Source organism: Balaenoptera musculus, chromosome 5 (assembly GCF_009873245.2).
Source record: "Balaenoptera musculus isolate JJ_BM4_2016_0621 chromosome 5, mBalMus1.pri.v3, whole genome shotgun sequence".
Lineage (NCBI taxonomy): Eukaryota > Metazoa > Chordata > Mammalia > Artiodactyla > Balaenopteridae > Balaenoptera > Balaenoptera musculus.
In genome coordinates this window covers 64,121,725-64,141,752 of record NC_045789.1, presented here as the reverse complement: position 1 = coordinate 64,141,752, position 20,028 = coordinate 64,121,725, and the positions used below count along the sequence as shown (strand labels likewise).

General features: G+C 36.8%; 1 protein-coding gene across 1 annotated transcript in view; it reads left to right on the top strand.

Moving 5' to 3' along the window:
* THEGL (theg spermatid protein like) overlaps positions 1-20,028 on the top strand; it is a 61,801-nt gene that overhangs the window by 14,482 nt on the left and 27,291 nt on the right. Inside the window, exons 5-8 of the mRNA XM_036852242.1 lie at positions 2,438-2,468; positions 13,426-13,479; positions 15,611-15,739; positions 19,153-19,290. Coding sequence (XP_036708137.1) covers positions 2,438-2,468; positions 13,426-13,479; positions 15,611-15,739; positions 19,153-19,290 — 352 coding nt within the window. The remainder of the gene's footprint in view (positions 1-2,437; positions 2,469-13,425; positions 13,480-15,610; positions 15,740-19,152; positions 19,291-20,028) is intronic.

Here is a 20,028-nt window from a genome sequence, read left to right as displayed (position 1 = left end):
TAACTGGGCTGGGACCCAAAATTTTTAAAAGATTTCCAGGTGATTCTAACACGCAGACAACTTTGGAAACCACTGTAATACTGCTTTGCTTGGGACATAGCTAACACAATGGCCACCTGAGAGCTATTCCTTCCTGCCATTTGATGAGATAACATCAAAAATGTGTTTCTGAAATGAAGCATGAAAGCTCTACCTGTGGGAGAAATTATAGCATGAAAGGGCAAAAGGCAATAGCATAATTCATTCATATTACCAGCATTTGTAGAAGTCATTTTAGGATTGACTCAGCGTTATACTGACTCTGACTTGTGTATATAAAGCTGGAAACCAAGCTTGGTGGTGCATCAAAGTCCACAAAACAAGTGCTGTATCTTTCATGAGTGACAGCATGACTGTGTACAAGGGCATTTTTGTAGACTACTCTCCCCTCTTCCTTAGGTCTGAGTTAGTTTAGCCTTAAAAGGAGAGTAATAGAAAATAGCCGAATTCAAAATTTTCATTTACTTTTTTTTTTTAAGGTCATAGCCTATCTCCTAGTGGGCTGTAAACTCCTTGTAAAGAGAAACCTTATCTTATAAATTTTGTTCTCTCAACTTTGGCACCAGGCTGCACATACTAGAAACCCAATCAATACCTGATTGCTGTGTTTCCTACAGTGCTCCTACATTGATGCACTAAAGTTGTAACTAATAATTCTACCATTCGTCTACTGTCTGCATCTATTATATGCAGGGTGTTTTACATACATGTCACTAATCTTTACACACTACCCATTATCCTCCTATCTGAGGAGAGGAAACTGAGTCTCAGAGAAGTTAAGTAATTTGCCCAAGATTGTACAGCTGAGTAAGTAACAAAACTGGGGTTTGAGCCATGTCTGTCTGATGCCAGAGCACACCCACTTGCCTTTACCCCAAACACTCCAGAGGGTGGACTCCCAGACGTGATTAAAAACTCCCAAGGAGAAACTGTCTGGAACAATTTGTCATAATGAGGCCTATTATAATAGGCCTTTGGATAATTTGGCCTGTATGATCACCTATATTTTCCCACAGTAAAAAAAAAACTTCTAAACATGAATTTTTTTTTTTAAGATTTAATTTTATTTATTTTTGGCTGTGTTGGGTCTTCGTTGCTGTGCACGGGCTTTCTCTAGTTGCGGCAAGTGGGGGCTACTCTTCGTTGCAGTGTGCAGGCTTCTCATTGCGGTGGCTTCTCTTGTTGCAGAGCACGGGCTATAGGCGCACGGGCTTCAGTAGTTGCGGTGCACAGGCTTCAGTAGTTGTGGCACATGGGCTCTAGAATGCAGGCTCAGTAGTTGTGGCGCACGGGCTTAGTTGCTCCGCGGCATGTGGGATCTTCCCGGACCAGGGATCAAACCCGTGTCCACTGAGCCACCAGGGAAGTCGCTCTAAACATGAATTTTAATTTGCTTCCATTTTGTCTGTTTTGAATAGTTCAGGTGTATCCAGCTTTCTACTGTTAAAGATACCACCATTAACATTTTTGTGCATAAATCTTTGCCCCCAATGGAATTATTTCTTTAGGGTACATTTTTAGAAGTAGAATTGGATTAAGGAGTATAAGCATTGCTGACTTGTACTACCATATTATTTTTCACAAAGTGTACTAATTTAAATATCCACCAGCAGCATGCAAGTACTCATTTCATCTTACCCTTCCAGCATTGTTTTTTTTTGTTTTTTTTTTTTGCTGCACCTTGTGGCCTGTGGGATCTTAGTTCCCTGACCAGGGATTGAACCTGAACCTGTGACCCCTGCAGTGGAAGCACAGAGTCTTAACCACTGGACCACCAGGGAAGTCCCTGCATTGTTATCCTTTGTAAAAAATTTTTGCTCATTTGATAGTTTTTAAAAATCTCATTTTTTATTTGCATTGTTTTGATTACAAGCAAGTTTGAACTTTTTCTTATGATTATTAGCCCTTTGTGTCTCCATAGATGAATTTCTCTTCTTTGTTCATTTAACTTTTGACACCTTCCTTAGTGTTTTCCTTATTCATCTATCCTTTTATACTCTTCAGTTATTAAGACTATTAAGCCTTTATCATTTTACCAAATATTTCTCCAAGTTTTTATTCTCTCTAAGTTTTACTTTTTGACACACAGAAGTTTTAAGTTTTAAATATTTTAATCTGTGTGTTTCCTCTATATCTTTTGTCACCTTTAATGCAGATTAAAATCCAGTGATTAAGTAGGTATTCTCTTTTTTTTGCTCTAATTCAATTTTTTTAAAAAATTTAATCTTTGATTTACCTGTGGTTTACTTTGGTAAAATAGTGTGACATATTTAATTTGGTCTTTCCCCTAAATAGTTACTTTTCCTAGCTCCTTTATTTATTGATTTGTGATGGCTATTTTTATCATATATTTGATTCTTACTGAATCTAATTTTTGCTTTTACTTTTCTTTTTGCAGATCCTGGTCCCTGTGACTTTGTAAGGAAATGGTAAGAATATAGATATAGTACCATTTTCCCAGACTTTACTAGCTGAATGGGGCACTCAATCTGGGGCATTTGAAGTGAAAGCCTATCTTGGGGGTTTTGAGAAGATTCCTATGCTTTCCCTTTGTCATAAGGCCCTTTTCTCATGGTAAATCCTGTGGGAAGAAGGAAAGAAGAGAGATAAAGTGATTAAGATGAAGATTTAGGAGAACTCTTCTTATATTCACTCAGTGCTTGCTTGTTTGCTCAATGCTATGTGTGTCACATAATAGGGCTGAACCTTTAAGGAACTTGGGATTCTGCACTGACAATCTCATGTCATAGATTTTGTGAAGCTCCAAGTTAATGTATCCCAGTCTCCTCTTGCCTCTAATTCAAATTCAGTAGCTAATGAAATTTCAAGAAAGTGTCCTCTATGAAAAAAAATGTGTTTGTGTGTGTGTACATACAATGTATAAACTAGATGCCTCCTGAAAATAGATGCTTACTCTTGGTTTGGCTAAGAAATACTTAGAAGAGGTAACAGAATAGAATCATTAAAGAGAAAATACCAAGGGTTCATATCAATGGCTCATATAGATGAGAAGTAAATAATATCAGATTTTATTTTTATCTACTCTTTTAATAAGTCAGTTAAAACCATTCATATTGTTATTATTTAACATTTACATTTATTGTTATTAGTTAGACTTATTTTGCATTTTCTATTTACTATGCTTTCTAGTTGTTTTTTCCTCACCTCTTTTAGGTATTAAATACTGCTACCTTATTTTTATGTAATACTTTGCTGTTTAAAAAGATTTTTTTTCTCACAAGAATCCTGAGAAGTCGATAGGGTGGATATAATCAACTAGATTTTACTGAGAGAAAATGAAATTAAGAGAAATTATGTAACTTGCCAAGGTTGTATGATGGCTGAGTAGAAGATCTGGTAGAACTAACATTTACTGAGTATTACTGAATATCCACTTAAAATACCAAATTACTTCAAATAAAGGTATGCTGAGTGAGCAGACTCTCCAATTACTAGATAGACAGTGAAATCATTTACACCTGGTAAGTTTTTATACTTAAAAAAAGACTGTGAAGAGAGTGTTTTTTAAATGTTTTTGTTTTTGCTGTTATACTACTTATTGCTTTTGTTTTATTGCTTAATTTGGTTTGATTCTGTGAGAAAATTGTTCTATCTCCATTTTCTATCCCTGTCCCAGTCCTCTCAAATAATCTTGTTAAACAAATGTGCTGTACCTGATTGTTATAAAAGAAAATATGTTCTGAATATAAGCAAAATAGTCAAGTGTAAAAGAGCATTTTGACTGAAAGAGAGAATTATTTGAGTTACCCAATCAATTCAGACCTGAAATCATTTCCATAATTGTTGCTATATAAACATATATTTATTGCTCTGCACCTAAGGTAAGGATTTCCAAAACTTTCTTAGCTGTTGTCAAACTATAGGAGACTAATTATCAATGAAGACATGGAACAGCAAGGGAATCCTCATGAAAAAAAAATTTGCCTTCAAGAGTTAAAATCCTTCGACCACATTCTCTTCTTTCCGCACAGGATCACGACTAGACATTGTGAGGTAATATAATACCTGAGAGAGAAGGGAAGCCTGCCTTAAGATGAAGAGATGTAGGTTGCAGATGTAGCTATGGTGACATAATGCACAATAAGTGATTGAAAAGGAGAGATATTAGACCTCCACATAGGATTAGCGGATGTTAATGAGATAATTTCCAATTGAAGTAACAATCCAATTTAAGTATCTATAGGAATAAATGAAGAAACTCAACTGTCTTGTGTAAAATGATACATTAAAAGAATATTGTTTAGCTGATGAAGAAAAGGTAGGGAGGGAAATCTTGGCTTGGAGGTGATGATGGGAGCCAGAAGCTGACTTGCTTGCAAAGATTAATATATAATAAAATGTTTTGTCTGGACTAAGGCTTGCTTTTTTCCTCCACCTAGCCACCCCCCCTGGAAAGTTGGCTCAGGCTGTCTCAGCAGGGCTCAAAGAGTACCTACATGGCAAAACCATTCTTTTATTGAGTAAGGGTGTAGTTTTTTGGGTTTTTTTTTTCCTTCTGGCAATGGACAGTGTCTTCATTGTTTCCTGACAGTAACATGGCTTAGGGAGTGCATTGTATCAATTACATAGCAGATCTCAGACATTTCACCACCAAAGAATCTTTTGGTTATCTCAATCCACCACCACGATTTCATGTTTGGAAATATTTTTTGTTGTTATTGTTCATTATATTTGTTAATTTAAAAAAAAATTAAGGACATGCAAAAGTACTAATCAGAGTCTTCTATCAGTGTGAAGTAATGTATGGAGTTGATATAGTTCAGAAACAAATTTGGTGTTTGGAGAGCCTCAACAGCCTGTTAGTGGGTGGTGTAGGATCCCATTTGATTTTCTGAGATGTTCTAAAGGTTGTGGTGGACTCCCATTATTGTCTTCATAGATCTCCTAAGGTTTTGGGAACTTTAGGCTGGGAACCCTTGAGGTAAGCATCAGAGTAGTCCTGAGGGACAAAATGCAGATAGGTTAGTTGCAGTAGGAAAGGGGGTAGTTAGAAGAGTCCAGAATATGACACTGGGGGAAAAGGGTGTAGAAGCGGTATACTGTTCTTACTGCCTTCAAACCTGTATTTTACCTAGCAAACTCTTTGAGTGATAACACAGTTTAAACAATCTTAAATGTATTACTTTATCTGGTTTACTGATGGTTCCATGATTTTCCCTTATAAGATGCTTAAACTCAGTTTATATTTTAAACAATTAAATACCAATTCAATTCAATTCAATTAGCATTTACTGAGCATTTACTATTATATGTGCAAGGTATCATACTAGGTGCTGTGAATGAGAAAGGAACAAGGAACTAACATGTACTGAGTACTCACTCCATGGTTAGAATGTGCTAGGTACATAACCCTTCGAGATGGATATAGTTATTTTTATTTACAAATGAGGCTAACTGCACTGGCCTCCTGTTATTTTTCAGACATATAGGCATGCTTCTGCCCCAGGGCGTTTGCACTTGCTATCACTGCTTCAATGGGATGATCTTTTCTTGAAAAGTTTATATACCTTATCCTTGTTCAAATATAAGCTGATCAGTGATGCCTTCTTTGACCACCCTATTTAAAATTGCAACCCCATTCCCCTCTACATACTCCTCATCCCCTTACTGACTATTTTTCTTTGTAGCTCTTATTGCCATCTTATATACTATGTATTTATTTTTTCATTATTGTCTTTCCGCCCTGACTTGAGGGCAAAGATTTTGTCTGTTTTGTTCCCCTATATACTCTCAGTCCTAGAACACTACTTGTTACATAGTAAGTGCTCAATAAATATTTGTTGAGCAAATGAATGAAAGCTGAGAGAATTAAGTAACTTGCTCCGGGATAAGAAAACAGCACTTCATTTAAAAATAAGAAAACACAGAATATCCATTGTTGGTACTGAAATAATAATCTCTTACATGAGAAGAATGGTTGGATCAAGCATTCCATGTTTCTAAGATTGAATGCTGCCACCACCACACTGGCCTCAGGGGAAATGTTCCATTGTTAATACTGTGGCCTGGGTGTGTGCCTAGAATCCTGACTTGCATTTCTCTGCTAGCACAGCTAAGGCAAGGCATTAAGGGGCAAATAAGTCATTACTAAAGGCTGAGGGACAACAAAAGTTGTTGAGTTAAACAGAGAGTAACATGGAAATAGATAAACTGATTGAAAGATTTCAGCTTGATCTTCAGGATGGATGGCCCAGTTTTGTGACTGTGCAACCTCAGGAGTTCCTGTTAATCCCCCCTTGCCTCCTCCCACTTTCTAAAAGGAGCTTCATGATGCATCAATCACCATTTAATTAGGAAGACTTCATGTAAGGGTTTGCCTGTGCTGTGTCAGGCCCGAATCCTACCTGGCACCAGGGCCAGGGCTTATTTTAACATAAAGAGTTTATAGAGCCTATTAGAGAGCTCAGGCAAGGGAGAATGCTTTTCCTCTCACCTGCCTTTTTGTACATAGAAGCACTTTCCTTGAGTAATTCTGACCTCTTTCCTTATCCCATAATTAGACTCCCCAGGGGGTGGAAGTGACATCTGTTTGATGGGATTGGGAGAGAGAACTGGTCACTTCTGGGTCCTCACTCTTTGGGACCTGCTTATCTACAGTGAATTATCTTTGTGATCTGCTTTCTGTCACATAGCAAACTTAGCCTCTGAAGGGTGAGGCTTGCAGCCTTGGGGGACAAGTTCAATACCGGGATGTCAGAGATCCACAGGACTCTCTTCAATATCATCTTATCAATAACAGAGAAAGTATTTTTTTTCTACTTGTCTGACTTCTATGCCTATTTTTCAGTTAGTTCCTAATTGTGGTAGGCAAAAAGAGTTGTTATTTATTGGGTCCTTCAAACTCCAAGCAAGTACATAAATAATTATAACATGAGCTATAGTAAAATAGGTGGTGTGTTAGTCTGCATAGGATAGGCAATGCTGCAGTAACAAACAAGGTACAAAACTCTCAATGACTAGATGCAATAAAAGTTTATTTATCCCTCATGTCACAATCCAGTGTGAGTTAGCTGGCTGTGCCGTACAGAATATGTAGTTTCTAGGGTCACTGCAACAGGAAAAGAGAGATGGAGGAGGAGGACACTAGTTCTCTCCTTTTTTTTTTAATTTTTATTGAAGTATAGTTGATTTACAATGTTGTATTAGTTTCTGCTGTACAGCAAAGTGAATCACTTATACATATACACATATCAACTCTTTTTTTTTTAAGATTCTTTCCCCATATAGGTCATTACAGAGTACTGAGTAGAGTTCCCTGTGCTATACAGTAGGTTCTTATTAGTTATCTGTTTTATATATAGTAGTGTATATATGTCAATCCCAATCTCCCAATTTATCCCTCCCCGTCCCCCCCGCCAGGACACTAGTTCTTAAGTGCATTGCACTGGAGTGATACCCAACACTTCTGCTGAACGTAGACATAACTGGTCACATGGCTTCAAACAACTGCAAAGGAGACTGGGAAATGTAAAGGATCACATGGATACTTGGGGAGCACAAACTGTGTCTGCTATCGGTGGTTTCAGAATAGTCAGGGAAGGACCAAGGGAGCAGAGTAGGGCAGAACAGGGGATGGGCAGTACCCAGAGTATATTTTGCCTTTTTCATAGTTTTCTCAAAGCCAGATATTCAGTCTGAAATTTATCTACACAATCTCTTCAGAATCCAATGCCATCAAGCCATTTACAAAATTACTTAAATTACTTAATATGAAAATTGTGGGGTTTTGCCATTAAGTGTGCATTTTACCTGGGTTCTTCTGGAGACAATATGCTCTTGGTTATATTGTATATATATTATCTTTGTTTTATTATGTACTGTATTTTTAATGATTTTAGAAGTGAGTATTTTGGGTCCACAATATTTTGAATACTTTGCACTTTTTAGCACTCTTCAAATCACATAAAATAGAGCATGTGGAAAGAAGGGCCTCTGGAGTGTGGAGTTCCGGACTTTGGAGAAGCTGCTGGCCTCACTGAATGCTGGAACAACCTCCCGAAGGCACAGCTGAAGCAAAAGCTCAGATGTAATTCTTTTTGAGGATGGTGCCTACATACTCTAGGACAAAGTATCTACTTTGAATCAAATAACTTTGTATGGTTCTGTGGCCCAATAAGAAGAATACAGTGGTGACCAGGCCCTCCCATCAGGAAACTTGCTCAAGCCTCTTAGATAGCCTCATCCACCAGAGGGCAGACAGCAGAAGTAAGAAGAACTACAATCCTGCAGCCTGTGGAACAAAAACCACATTCATAGAAAGTTAAACAAGATGAAAAGGCAGAGGGCAATGTACCAGATGAAGGAACAAGATAAAACCCCAGAAAAACAACTAAATGAAGTGGAGATAAGCAACCTTCCAGAAAAAGAATTCAGAATAATGATAGTGAAGATGATCCAGGACCTCGGAAAAAGAATGGAGGCAAAGATCGAGAAGATGCAAGACATGTTTAACAAAGATCTAGAAGAATTAAAGAACAAATAAACAGAGATGAACAATACAATAACTGAAATGAAAAATACACTAGAAGGAATCAACAGCAGGATAACTGAGGCAGAAGAATGGATAAGTGACCTGGAAGACAGAATGGTGGAATTCACTGCCACGGAACAGAATAAAGAAAAAAGAATGAAAAGAAATGAAGACAGCCTAAGAGACCTCTGGGACAACATTAAATGTAACAACATTCGCATGATAGGGGTCCCAGAAGGAGAAGCGAGAGAGAAAGGACCTGAGAAAATATTTGAAGAGATTATAGTCGAAAACTTCCCTAACATGGGAAAGGAAATAGCCACCCAACTCCAGGAAGCGCAGCAAGTCCCATACAGGATAAACCCAAGGAGAAACACGCCAAGACACATAGTAATCAAATTGGCAAAAGTTAAAGACAAAGAAAAATTATTGAAAGCAGCAGGGGAAAAAAGACAAATAACATACAAGGGAACTCCCATAAGGTTAACAGATGGTTTCTCAGCAGAAACTCTACAAGCCAGAAGGGAGTGGCATGACATATTTAAAGTGATGAAAGGGAAGAACTTACAACCAAGATTACTCTACCCAGCAAGGATCTCATTCAGATTCAAGGGAGAAATCAAAAGCTTTATGGACAAGCAAAAGCTAAGAGAATTCAGCACCACCAAACCAGCTCTACAACAAATGCTAAAGGAACTTCTCTAAGTGGGAAACACAAGAGAAGAAAAGGACCTACAAAAACAAACCCAAAACAATTTTAAAAATGGTAACAGAAACATACATATCAATAATTACCTTAAACGTGAATGGATTAAATGCTCCAACCAAAAGACACAGGCTTGCTGAATGGATACAAAAAACAAGACCCATATATATGCTGTCTACAAGAGACCCACTTCAGACCTAGGGACACATACAGACTGAAAGTGAGGGGATGGAAAAAGATTTTCCATGCAAATGGAAATCAAAAGAAAGCTGAAGTAGCAATACTCATATCAGATAAAATAGACTTTAAAATAAAGAATATTACAAGAGACAAGGAAGGTCACTACATAATGATCAAGGGATCAACCCAAGAAGAAGATAGAACAATTATAAATATATATGCACCCAACATAGGAGCACCTCAATACATAAGGCAACTGCTAACAGCTATAAAAGAGGATACAGACAGTAACACAGTATAGTGGGGGATTTTAACACCTCGCTTACACCAATGAACAGATCATCCAAACAGAAATACTAAGGAAACACAAGCTTTAAATGACACAATAGACCAGATAGATTTAATTGATATTTATAGGACATTCCATCCCAAAACAGCAGATTACACTTTCTTCTCAAGTGCGCACGGAACATTCTCCAGGATAGATCACATCTTGGGTCACAAATCAAGCCTCAGTAAATTTAAGAAAATTGAAATCATATCAAGCATCTTTTCTGACCACGATGCTATGAGATTAGAAATGAATTACAGGGGAAAAAAGCGTAAAAAACACAAACACATGGAGACTAAACAATACATTACTAAATAACCAAGAGATCACTGAAGAAATCAAAGAGGAAATCAAAAAATACCTAGAAACAAATGACAATGAAAACACAACGATCCAAAACCTATGGGATGCAGCAAAAGCAGTTCTAAGAGGGAAGTTTATAGCTATACAAGCCTACCTCAAGAAACAAGAAAAATCTCAAGTAAAGAATCTAACCTTACACCTAAAGGAACTAGAGAAAGAAGAACACACAAAACCCAAAGTTAGTAGAATGAAAGAAATCATAAAGATCAGAGCAGAAATAAATGAAATAGAAACAAAGAAAACAATAGCAAAGATCAATAAAACTAAAAGCTGGTTCTTTGAGAAGATAAACAAAATTGATAAACCTTTAGCCAGACTCATCAAGAAAAAGAGGGAGAGGACTCAAATCAATAAAATTAGAAATGAAAAAGGAGAAGTTACAACAGACACCGCAGAAATACAAATCATCCTAAGAGACTACTACAAGCAGCTCTATGCCAATAAAATGGACAACCTGGAAGAAATGGACAAATTCTTAGAAAGGAATAACCTTCCAAGGCTGAACCAGGAAGAAATAGAAAATATGAACAGACCAATCACAAGTAATGAAATTGAAAGTGTCATTAAAAATCTTCCAACAAACAAAAGTCCAGGACCAGATGGCTTCACAGGTGAAGTCTATCAAACATTTAGAGAAGAGCTAACACCCATCCTTCTCAAACTCTTCGAAAAAATTGCAGGGGAAGGAACACTCCCAAACTCATTCTATGAGGCCACCATCACCCTGATACCAAAACCAGACAAAGACACTACAAAAAAAGAGAATTACAGACCAGTATCACTGATGAATATAGATGCAAAAATCCTCAACAAAATACTAGCAAACAAAATCCAACAACACATTAAAAAGATTGTACACCATGATAAAGTGGGATTTATCCCAGGGATGCAAGGATTCTTCAATATACACAAATCAATCAATGTGATACACCATATTAACAAATTGAAGAAGAAAAACCATATGGTCATCTCAATAGATGCAGAAAAAGCTTTTGACAAAAGTCAACACCCATTTATGATAAAAACTCTCCAGAAAGTGGGCATAGAGGGAACCTACCTCGACATAATAAAGACCATTTACGACAAACCCACAGCAAACATCATTCTCAATGGTGAAAAACTGAAAGCTTTTCCTTTAAGATCAGAAGAAGGTAAGGGTGTCCACTCTCACCACTATTATTCGACATAGTTTTGGAAGTCCTAGCCACAGCAATCAGAGAAGAAAAAGAAATAAAAGGAATACAAATAGGAAATGAAGAAGTAAAACTGTCACTGTTTGCAGATGACATGATACTATACATAGAGAATCCTAAAGATGCCACCAGAAAACTACTAGAGCTAATCAATGAATTTGGTAGAGTAGCAGGATACAAAATTAATGCACAGAAATCTCTTGCATTCCTATACACTAATGATGAGAAATCTGAAAGAGAAATTAAGGAAACCCTCCCATTTACCATTGCAACAAAAAGAATAAAATACCTAGGGATAAACCTACCTAGGGAGACAAAAGACCTGTATGCAGAAAACTATAAGACACTGCTGAAAGAAATTAAAGATGATACCAACAGATGGAGAGATATACCATGTTCTTGGATTGGAAGAATCAATATTGTGAAAATGACTATAGTACGCAAAGCAGTCTACAGATTCACTGCAATCCCTATCAAATTACCAATAACATTTTTTACAGAACTGGAACAAAAAATCTTAAAATTTGTATGGAGACACAAAAGACCCTGAATAGCCAAAGCAGTCTTGAGGGGAAAAAACGGAGCTGGAGGAATCAGACTCCCTGACTTAAGACTATTCTACAAAGCTACAGTAATCAAGACAATATGGTACTGGCACGAAAACAGAGATATAGATCAATGGAACAGGATAGAAAGCCCAGAGATAAACCCATGCACCTATGGTCAACTAATCTATGACAAAGGAGGCAAGGATATACAATGGAGAAAAGACAGTCTTTTCAATAAGTGGTGCTGGGAAAACTGGACAGCTACATGTAAAAGAATGGAATTAGAACACTCCCTAACACCATACACAAAAGTAAACTCAAAATGGATTAGAGACCTAAATGTAAGATCGGACACTATAAAACTCTTAGAGGAAAACATAGGAAGAACACCCTTTGACGTAAATCACAGCAAGATCTTTTTTGATCCACCTCCTGGAATAATGGAAATAAAAACAAAAATAAACAAATGGGACCTAATGAAACTTCAAAGCTTTTGCACAGCAAAGGAAACTACAACCAAGACGAAAAGACAACCCTCAGAATGGGAGAAAATATTTGCAAATGAATCAACAGACAAAGGATTAATCTCCAAAATATATAAACAGCTCATGCAGCTCAATATTAAAAAAACAAACAACCCAATCCCAAAATGGGCAGAAGACCTAAATAGACATTTCTCCAAAGAAGACATACAGATGGCCAAGAAGCACATGGAAAGCTGTTCAACATCACTAATTTTAGAGAAATGCAAATCAAAACTACAATGGAGTATCACCTCACACCAGTTAGAATGGGGATCATCAGAAAATCTACAAACAACAAATGCTGGAGAGGGTGTGGAGAAAAGGGAACCCTCTTGCACTGTTGGTGGGAATGTAAATTGATACAGCCACTATGGAGAACAATATGGAGGTTCCTTAAACTAAAAATAGAATTACCATATGACCCAGCAATCCCACTACTGGACATATACCCAGAGAAAACCATAATTCCAAAAGACACATGCACCCCAATGTTCATTGCAGCACTATTTACAATAGCCAGGTCATGGAAGCAACCTAAATGCCCATCAACAGACGAATGGATAAAGAAGTCATGGTACATATATACAATGGAATATTACTCAGCCATAAAAAAAGAACGAAATTGGGTCATTTGTAGAGACGTGGATGCATCTGGAGACTGTCATACAGAGTGAAGTAAGTCAGAAAGAGAAAAACAAATATCGTATATTAACACATATATGTGGAACCTAGAAAAATGGTACAGATGAACCAGTTTGCAGGGCAGAAATTGAGACACAGATGCAGAGAACAAACTTATGGACATCAAGGGGGGAAAGTGGCATTGATATTGGGATTGATATATATACACTAATATGTATAAAATGGATAACTAATAAGAACCTGCTACATAAAAAAAAGAAAATTAAAAAAAAATCACATTAAATAGGACATTGGTTTTTCTTTCTCCCTCAAATGAGATTTGTTTGAGTAGGAGCCATCTAATGTAATCGTATTTGTTAAACATTCTCTTTGAATTAATCAGCTGGTATTTGTTAGTTCTTTTTCTAGGAAGAGAATTCAAGATCTTTCTAGGCCTAAGAAACAATGGGGAGCCCCAGATAGGTAAGGCAATATTATGTAGTCTTGTGTGTGATGATGTATTCCTTACATTAAATAGGTAAATATTATTCTTACCTGTCCACTAACACTGCATCCCAGCACCTCTGTGCTCAACTGGATCCACTGGATCAATATTGTCACCTCAGTTGAGTTAACACATGGAAGGCAAACCCTAGGTCAGTGATTCTCAAATTGGACTGCACACTGGAATCACCTGGAAAATTTTAAGACTGACTGATGCTTTTGTCCCGTTCCCAGAAATCCTGACTCATTTGGCCTAGGGTGCAGCATAGGCTTCAGGAGTGTTAAAGCTCCCCAGATGATTCCAATACGCAGACAGGTTTGAGAACCACTGTCCCAGGGCATTATTCCACATTCACATGAAACACTTGTGCCCATCCTCCAAGTTCAACTTTGTTGCTTCTAACAGCTGGTCCTGCTGTCTCTGAGCCTCTGCCTAGAGCATACCTGTTTTCTAGATTTCCAGCAGGCTGGACCCACTGTCTTTCCACTTTTGGCCACAGGACTCCCCCTTTTCCTTTTTGGCTCCCGAGTGAAGCCTGATTTTTTTTTTCTTTTTTCTGATCTCCTATTGCTTTTTTATTTTTTAAATTAATAGATTTTATTTTTTAAAGCAGTTTTAGATTTACAGAAAAACTCAACAGAAGTACAGAGAAGTACAGAGAAAATTTCTATATTACCACCCACTAGTTTCCCCTGTTATTAACATTATTATCTTGCATTAATGTGGTACATTTGTTACAATTAATGAATGAATATTGACACATTATTATTAACAAAAGTCTGTAGTTTACATTAGGGTTCACTTTTTGTGTTGTACAGTTCTATGGGTCTTGACAAATGCATAATGTCATATATTCACTACTACATTATTATACAGAATAGTTTCAGTGCCCTAAAAATTACTTGTGCTCCACTTATAGATCCCTTCCCTCTCTCCCTCTTCTTCAGACCCCTGGTGACCACTGATCTTTTAACTATATCTATAGTTTTACATTTTCCAGAATGCCATATAATGTTGGAATTGTACAATGTGTAAATTTTTCAGACAGGCTTCTTTCACTTAGAAATATGTATTTATGGTTCTTCCATGGCTTTTCATTTCAGTAGCAATTTCTTTTTAGCATTGAGCAATATTCTGTAGTCTGGATGTACCATAGTTTATCTGTTCACCTGCTGAAGGACATGTTGGTTGGTTCTGATTTTTGGCAGTTATGAATAAAGTTGCTATAAATATTCATACGCAGGTTTTGTGTAGATACAAGTTTTCACCTCATTTGGGTAAATACCTAGGAGTGCAATTACTGGATCATATGGTAAGAATATGATCTTAGCTTTGTCAGAAACTGCGAAACTGTCTTCCAGAGTGTCTGCACCATTCCCACCAGCAATGAATGAAAGTTCCTGTTGCTCCACAGTGTTATCAGTGGTTTATATTTTAGCCCTTCTAATAGGTGTGTAGTGGTATCTCATTATTTTAATTTGCAATTCTGTAATGACATGATGAGCGTATTACATATGCTTGTTTGCCGTCTGTATATTGTCTTTTGTAAAGTGTCTATTCAGATCTTTTGCCCACTGATCGGGTTGTTTTCTTATTGTTGAATTTTAAGAGTTCTTTGTGTATTTTGAATACCAGTACTTTATCAGATGATATAGACTGAATGTTTATGTCCCCTTAAAATTTATATGTTGAAATCCCAACCCCCAGTGTGATGGTATTTGGAGGTGGGGCCTTTGGGAGTTGATTAGGTCTGACCACCTGGTACAGTGCTTTACCCAAACTGGGAGCACAGTGTAGATAAGTGGCATGCCCATTTTTTGCTGACCTGAATATAAATTACAGTGTTAATTACATGTTGGCAGAAATAGAATTATCTCTAATAGGTTCATTTTTGGTCATCATCTTTTAAGACAGTAGGTAAAACAGTGTTGTTCTTGTTTTAACTTCCATAAGTAGTTTATTCAGCTTCTGATGTCTGGAAACTAAAATTTTGTAATAGAGATAGTTCTTGAAGTGAAGTAAAATTAGTAGAGAAGACGTCAAGAGCCATTTCTAAGATGCCAATTAGCAGTGAATTTCGTACCATTTTATTTTTCTGCTTTTTAACAGAAAACTGTTTTGGGGAAATCAAGATCCTATTCGCCCTGTTTCCCGGAATGCTTTGAAGGCTCAACTGACCAAAAGACTTGAGAACCTTGCCCAGCCTAAGGAAGTCTCCCACCAATATGTACCTAACAGGTTAGTATTTGTGTGTTACCAGGTTGTGTGTTATCAGGAACACAAAATTTATTGAGGATTAGGGATTCTATATCTGTTTCCAATCTGATGCTACAGTAAAACTTTTCCAGAGCAACATCTAATATTTAGCTGTTGCAGACTTGTATTATATTTTATAGTGTCTTGGCTTATCACGATTTTGATTTTTTAATAAAATAAGGGTATTATGCAAGGATATGTACCATATATAACACTGTTGTGGATGAACTTATTTGTGCATGAAACTGTGAATTTTGTGTACCACCCATGGGCATGGTTACTGTAAGTTAATTAGGGCATCTAAAGGTAATAATGTTAAGACTTTTGACGCCCATTGCAAATTTGTTTTTGGTGCATGTTTGTTGAATGACTGGACTTTCTGCTGGTTGGCTCTTTGAGGAAAGATGGTGAGGTGTAGGGAAGATGGGTACAGGCAGTGAGGGAGGTTAAAGTAAAGAAAAAAGTGAAGATGCTATTATTTATCTGAAGTTTGGTTTCCATGACAATTGAGGTAGTCATTTCTCTCCTCTTTCAATATACACCTTTAGTCAAAAGTCAGCAAACTTTTTCTGGAAGGGGACAGATGTAAAGTTGGCCATTAAATATCTGCAGCAACTACCCAACTCTGGGAAAGCAGCTATAGACATATGTAAACCAAGAATGCCTGTGTTCCAATAAAATTTTAGAATTTTTGCATCTGTGTTCATGAGGGATATTGGTCTGTAGTTTTCTTGTAATATCTTTGTTTTTTGTAATGTCTTTGTTTATGGCAATGCTGTCCTCATAGAATCAATCGGAAAATGTATAGAATTGATATTTATTACTTCTTCTCTGTGGGCTCCAATTACACATTAGGCTGCTTGGATTTGTCCTACAGCTCATCGAATCTGTTCTCTTTCCCTCTCTTTCTGTTTTATTTCTCTCTGTGTTTTCACTAACCTTTTTCTCTGTAGTGTATAATATACTATTAATCCTATCCAGGGTAATTTTTATTTCATGTGTCATAGTTTTTATCACTAGAAGTTCAATTTGGGTATTTTTTATGTCTTATCTCTACTTGCTCAATTTTTTAATCTCCTTGCCTACTAATTCTATACTATGTCATTTGTGGGTCTGTTTCTAGGGATTGATTTTTCTCATTATTGGTAATAATTTGCTGCTTTTATATGTTTGCTGCTTCTTTTATATGTTGGAAATGCTTATGCTATAATATTAAGTGAAAAAAATTAAATAGAAAACTGTATTATGATATGATCCTCTTTTTATTTTTAATAATGTTTATTCATCAAACATGTCATGATCGTTACCATCTCAAGACTTTATTCATATTTCTCCCTCTGCCTGCAATGCTTACAATGACTAAGACTTTCTGGTCCTTAAGTCTCAGCATAGGTCTCAGCTTTTCAGAGAGACTTTCCTGACTGCTCTTCTCCACATAACATTCCACCTCCTCACAAACCTACTCTGAAAGCCTCTATCTCTCTTGCATAGCCAATGTCCTTCATAGCACTTATCACAACTATCTACCTAATTTTTTCTGTTCTCCTCCCAACATAGAGAAGAAGCTCCAAGAAAGCAGTGATTGTGTCTGTCTTACTTTCTACTCTCTCCTTAGTGCCTAAGAGTGCCTGGTGCTCAATAAGTATTGAGTGTATGAGTCAGGAAATATTTTTCCAAAGTATTGTTGTCTCTGAATGGCAGGATAATATATGCTTTTTGTTTTTCTCTCTTAAACTTTTCTTGCTCTTACAAAGTTTCTATAATGAATACTCATCTCTTTTACAATGAGAAAAATGCAGAGTAGTCTATATTAAAATAATATTTGAGTACCTGCTACATTGATGGAATGGGGAGACTTGGGTGTGTGAATGACTACAAGACAGGAGAAGCACCTAAAGGCAGCAGCTATACATTCTATTAATATACAGTATCTATAAGCAGAAAAGATATGTACACATGAAATTTAGAATTAATATACAAGTTAGTTAATAATACAATTTTATTTGAATATTGCTTTGTAACTTAATAAAATGACTTATATTCTCTTATTTAATCTTCATAACCACCATAAGATGTATTATCTTCTCCATCTTCTAGAACACTCATGTACTTATAGTTGTTGGCAGAGTAAGGCATAAGTATTATGGTTTGGTGTTAGCCACTCCCACCTCAGAGAATGTTGAATAATTGAGTTATGTCTCTGGTGTCCTCCCATCTTTCTTCTTCTTCTTCTTCTTTGTCTTCTTTTTTTTGTTTTTTGTTTTTGTTTGTTTTATTTGCTTCTTGGACTTCTACCCTTTGCCCTACTCTCCAAGAGCATCTTAACTTTGTTCTGCTCACTCCTTCCTTCCACCCACTGTGCCCTCCTTTCTTGGGTCTGATCTCTTCCAAATGCCCCCCTGTTCAAAATCACCTCTTCCTTCTCTGTCTCCAATTCCCAAACTGAACTTCCAGTTCCTGCAAAAGGCAAATCCCAGGTAAGTGCTGGAGGTTCTCTGCCTGTCAGAGCTTGGCTGTGTATGTGGGTGGCGGTGGCTGAGTCAGCTCTGTCAGGCAGTAGAGCCAGGGCTGCATAGTCTCAAGCCCCTTAAAAGCAGATGTGTGACGGTATAGATGGGCCTCAAGTCTGAGTGGTCAAAAGCAAGGGAAATACAGGCTTAAACCCAGACCAAGGCTTATATTAGCAACCAGCAGACAGAAGCCTGGGCAGATGAATGCAAAGCCATATCTATGAATGTCCTAAAGGAGCAGAGGTCCTTTGGAAAATAATAGAAGCAGGAGTGGGACTGCAATCTAAATTAACGCCAGGTTAAAGTAGTCAATATCACTTCTTTTTCCACTAATGATAATATTTTGATAAAGGAAAGATTGAAGGGCAGGAGTGATAAGAAGAACAATATTATTATCTTAAATAAAATCTTAGTAAACAAAACCTGATAATGATTAAATAATCTACAAACCATGATCAAGTAGCATTTATTCCTAAGCTCAGAGGTCTTTAACACAAAGAAAAGCATCAATGTAATTTATCCTATTAACTAAAAATTTAGTAAAAATATTTAAATTGTCTATAGAGATGCTAAAGAAAATATTTTATTTAAAAAGCAGCAAATTTTCTCTTCATCAGGGTATTTTTTGGTCTATTTAGAAAATGAACTTTATTTATTACAGAAAATTGTCTGTTTTAGAATAGGATATTAGAAGGCAGCTGAAAACTTGATGGCTTATAACCGTTTCTAATTTCTCCCTATGTAGAAAATAGCTCAGCAGTGAAGGGATAAACTGTCATACCCGCTCCCCTAGACCTGGGGTGGGGGGGTCAGTGTTGGAAATTACTATGGTAATTTGAATTCATGCCTGTTTCGTTCACTTCTTTTCTCTTTTACAACTTGCAGGGTTCAGTATTATTACAGCTGCGGTAGAGAGTCTGTAATCTGGGAGATCCCTTCTCCTGCACTGTTTTGCCAACCTTCCAAAAGGATCCAGAAGCTGGCACAGCCCAACAGATTCAAGAAAGGGAATCTAATAAATAGGTAGAGTACCTTGAGAATCTCCATAAATTCTCATCTAATTTGGTGAATGTCACAATATTGTTGTTCTAATTTTAGTGTATGCAATTTCATAAAATAGAAGTCCACTTGTGTTTCAAAGCATCAGGGTGAAAAATCAAATATTTGCAGCAATTGTGGGTAATCAGAAGATCATCATCAGTAATTACATTTGACTCAAATTGTAGTGATGCTAAAATTCACACTAAACTTACCATTGTCAGCCAATTAAAAAATATGCAAATGAAACATTACAGGTTTTTGCAATTCATGTTCTCTTATGCCTCTGTGACTGCAAATGCTCTTCCTTCTGCTTTAAATTCTGAAATTCTCCTTGTCTTTAAAAGACAGATTAGGAAATTCCCTGGTGGTCCACTGGTTAGGACTTCACGCTCTCACTGCCGAGGGCCTGGGTTCAATCCCTGCTGGGGGAACTAAAATGCCATAAGCCACACGGCACGGCCAAAGAAAAAAAGAGCTTAGGTGATACTTTCCACATGGGAGTTAAGATTGTGATAAGAGTATTGGAAAAAATGTTAGGTTGCATTAGTGGAATATGTACAGTGTACATGTTCCACCAAGTGTAGAGTGTGATAGTACTACTGTACACTACTTTAATCAGAACACATTAGGTATATGTGTCCACTTATGGATGTTATACCTGAAGAAACTGATAATAAATTTGAGACTATTCAGAGGTGATGAATGAGATGTTGATTTTTC